The following is a 3,756-nucleotide window of genomic DNA, read 5'->3' on the forward strand; positions in this document are numbered from 1 at the left end:
TATATATATATATATATATATATATATATATGCATACATATATATAAATATATATACATTTATCTATACATATACATATAAATATATATATACATATACATATATATGTATAGATATATATGCATACATATATATAAATATGTATATATATATATACACATATATATATACATACATATCTGTATGTATGTATGTATGTATGTATGTATGTACCTGGAGGTTTGGATGACAAACTTGTCGACGTAAATTGACAATGTGTTTGTTTCCGTCTCTCTCTCTCTGTGAGTCAAAGTGAGAGGGACAAGAGAGAGAGAGGAAGTGCTAATTGACAGGTTTGTTTGGTGCGCGCGCGCGCGCGTGTGTGTGTATCTGATATGTATGTGTGTTGACAATGAAAACAAAAACAAATGACAATAACAAAGAAGCAAGCGTAAATAAAAGTACCAGATAACAAGAGTATATAAAGTTTTGGGTTTTTTTTAAATTGCATGTAAAGTATATATATATATATATTTATTTTTTTTACCTTATATCCTTCAATAAGGTGCAAATTTAATGCAAGTATTACAATGAACCAGCAGAGGTCTGACCAAATGTTCAGCTTCATGTCCAAGTTCAAGATGAATTAATCGCCACAGATGAAGAAGTATTGAAGAAAGAAAATAGACGAAGTTAATGATAATGCCGGTTGGCACTTGTTTTTATCGCACGACGGAAGCCATGAATATCCTCATCTGCTGCTGTAGTAAAACTCTCGTGTGATAACAATTGCTGAGGAGGGATATCTTCTATACTTCACAGAATGCCTTTCCATATGTAGTTTTCCCAAAAACAATTTGTGTGTATGTGCTGGTAAGGAATAATTCAATACTTCTGTTTTTGGCGGTGTTAGTGGTGCCTACTTCCTATCACTTCTTATCTTCTTTTTCCGATTGTTTTCTAGCCCACTCTCCCTTCCACCCTTTCAACTTAGTCTTTTTCTTTCATTTTGTCTTTTCTTTTCTCCTCTGCATCTTTCTTCTTCTTCTTCCCGTCCTTTTCCTCAGACGACTTCTTTTTATTATTCTTATTTGTTTGTTTCATTCTTCCTGTTCTCGGTCTTCTGCCGTTTGTTTTCATTCTTCTTTTCTTCTTCATTCTTCATAGCATTTCTAATCGTCTTTAGCATCATCATCCACGCTGCTGCTTCTTCTTCTTCTTCTTCTTCTTCTTCTTCTTCTTCTTCTTCTTCTTCTTCGTCTTTTTACTACTACCACTACTACTACTACTACTACTACTACTACTACTACTACTACTACAAGAAATGCAGCTATTGCAGTTTCCTTGTTTAATTCTTCTTTTGATTCTATCTTCAAGTTATTCCTAGTATCATCATCATTTTCAATTTCTTATTCATTCTTGTTTTAAATTTTCTTCATCATTCATTCTATTGTTTTGTTTTCTTCGAGTTTCTTCTTTTTATTCTTTCTTATTTTTCTTTTTTTTTCTTTTATCCTTCTATAAGAAGGAGAGTCGAAATATATAAACTTATAATTCTTTCTAATTTTGGCACAAGGCCAGCTACTTCAGAGAAGTGAGGTTTGTTGATTACATTGAATCCAGTGCGCAACTGGTACATTTTTATCGATCCGAAAGGATGAAATGCAAAGTCATCTTCGGCGGAATTTGAACTCAGAAAGTAAAGAGCCGCTGAGAATTTTGTCCAACTAGATAACATTTCTGTCTGTTCACCGCCTTGTTTTAAAGTTTTATCTTTTACATGTTTCAGTCAGACTGCGGTCATGCTGGGGCAACGCCTCGAAGAATTTTCAGCCGAATACTTTTTTTTATTTATTTAAGATTGGTAGTTATTCTATCGGTGTATTATGCCGAACCGCTAAGTTTCAGGGACGTAGACACATCGACAACGGTTGTTAAATGGTAGAGGCGGGACAAACACAGACACAAAGACACAGATATATATATATATATATATATACACACACACACACACACACACGACGATCCTCTTTCAGTTTCCGCCTACCAAATCCACTCACGAGGCTTTGACCGGCCCGAAGCTATAGTAGAAGACACAAGACAAGGTTCCGCACAGTGGGACTGAACCCGGAGCCATGTGGTTGGTAGCAAGCTCCTTACCGAACGACCACGCCTGCGAATAACAAATAATAATATCTGATACCAGATCTGGAGATTATTAAGACTCGAAGCCTATTGGCCATTTCTTTGATTGACACAAAAACTAACTTCGATTGATTGACACAAGATCTACTGATGATTTTTTGACACGAAATGTAATCATGAATTCTAAAGCTTGTTGACACAAGAGTTTAGTCGAATAAATCGATCCCAGTACTTATTCTGTTAAGCCTGATACTTATTCTATCAGTCTCTTCTTTGCCGAACCGCTAAGTTATGGGTACGTAAACAAACCTACTCGGTTGTCCAACGGGAACTGGGGAAATACAAAAACACACGCATATGTGAGTGTGTGTGTGTGCGTGTATTTGTGTGTGTGTGTGTGTGTGTGTGGAAAACAAAGTTATTTTATTCCACATGGGTAGAAATATAGGAAAAATAGGAGTTGAAATTACACTGAAAGTAGTTAGAATATTTTTTATTAGTATATTCGAAGCTTTAACCGGCTTCACAGTTAACAGTAATTTTCAAAAAGTTCAAATAGAAATTACCTTCCACAATTCCTACACCAACAATCAAAAAATGTAACCGCCTCAATTGTGGGACCTGCAGCTGCCTTATTGAAGACACAACATACAAATTCAAATCAGAACAGACTTTTACTGTAAAAAATCAATTTACATGTTCTTCAAGGAATTTAATATACGTTGTCAAATTTCAAGGAAGAAATGAAGATTACATAGGTCAAACAAAGCTTACTCTAAGAAATAGACTGACCATACACCGACAACAAATACGAGACCCCAGTACTAGACAGATTCAACTGAGTGGTCATATAGACATATATGCAAAAAATAAGTCTCCCAAATTCCAGATCTTCCCACTCTACCTATGTTCAGCGAATACCACAAATGAAGCATGGATAAACAAAAAAAATACTTTCATACAAAAGTACAAACCAAGACTTAAGAAACTTTAACAGAGTACATAGATAAATAACTATTCACACCAAAATTTATTCTGCCACTTATCGTGAGGAAGCTAACAACCTAAATTTTAGCCATTGGACTACATACAAATGAGTCCTATCCACTCTCCCACCAGACAGATTGAATTTGGAGTGCCTTGATTACAACTAAACATGTTCACTCAACCGTGTCGGCTTTCATTTTAGGCGCAAAATATACGTAGCAGGAATTGTACAAAAGTTTATAAACTTAATCATGTGTTCGTCCTCTTCAAACACTTAACAGAAAACATTCAGAGCATTGATTGCTTGAAAATCAGTGTGAACTGTGAAACCGGTTTAAGCTAGCTTCAAATATATTAATAAAAAATATTTTAACTATTCTCAGTGCATTTTCATCTATTTTTCATATATATAGGAAAAATATAAAAATCATTACTATGATTGACCGCTGACTGAACACTATTCAATTTTTTTTCTCCGTGTTTTTCTCCTTGTCTCCGTATTCTTTCTGTTGAAGAGCGTAGCTCGAAACGTTAAAGACTTTCCGTATTCCCGAGCGTCATACTAATACATCCTTTTGTTGTTTACACCACCTGTCCTCGTCTGTTGTTGTTTTTTTCGTACATTCTCCCATATATATATATATA

The 3,756-nt window shown here is 34.7% G+C and overlaps 1 protein-coding gene across 2 annotated transcripts in view; it reads right to left on the reverse strand.

Moving 5' to 3' along the window:
* LOC106871086 (gastric inhibitory polypeptide receptor) overlaps window positions 1-1,656 on the reverse strand; it is a 115,515-nt gene extending 113,859 nt beyond the window's left edge. For both annotated transcript variants that reach the window (XM_014917373.2, XM_014917371.2), the window contains exon 1: window positions 527-1,656. In XM_014917373.2, coding sequence (XP_014772859.1) covers window positions 527-607 — 81 coding nt within the window. In that variant the 5' untranslated portion in view covers window positions 608-1,656. The remainder of the gene's footprint in view (window positions 1-526) is intronic.
* Window positions 1,657-3,756: the final 2,100 nt, after the last annotated feature.

This window comes from Octopus bimaculoides, chromosome 1, assembly GCF_001194135.2.
Source record: "Octopus bimaculoides isolate UCB-OBI-ISO-001 chromosome 1, ASM119413v2, whole genome shotgun sequence".
NCBI classification, from domain to species: domain Eukaryota; kingdom Metazoa; phylum Mollusca; class Cephalopoda; order Octopoda; family Octopodidae; genus Octopus; species Octopus bimaculoides.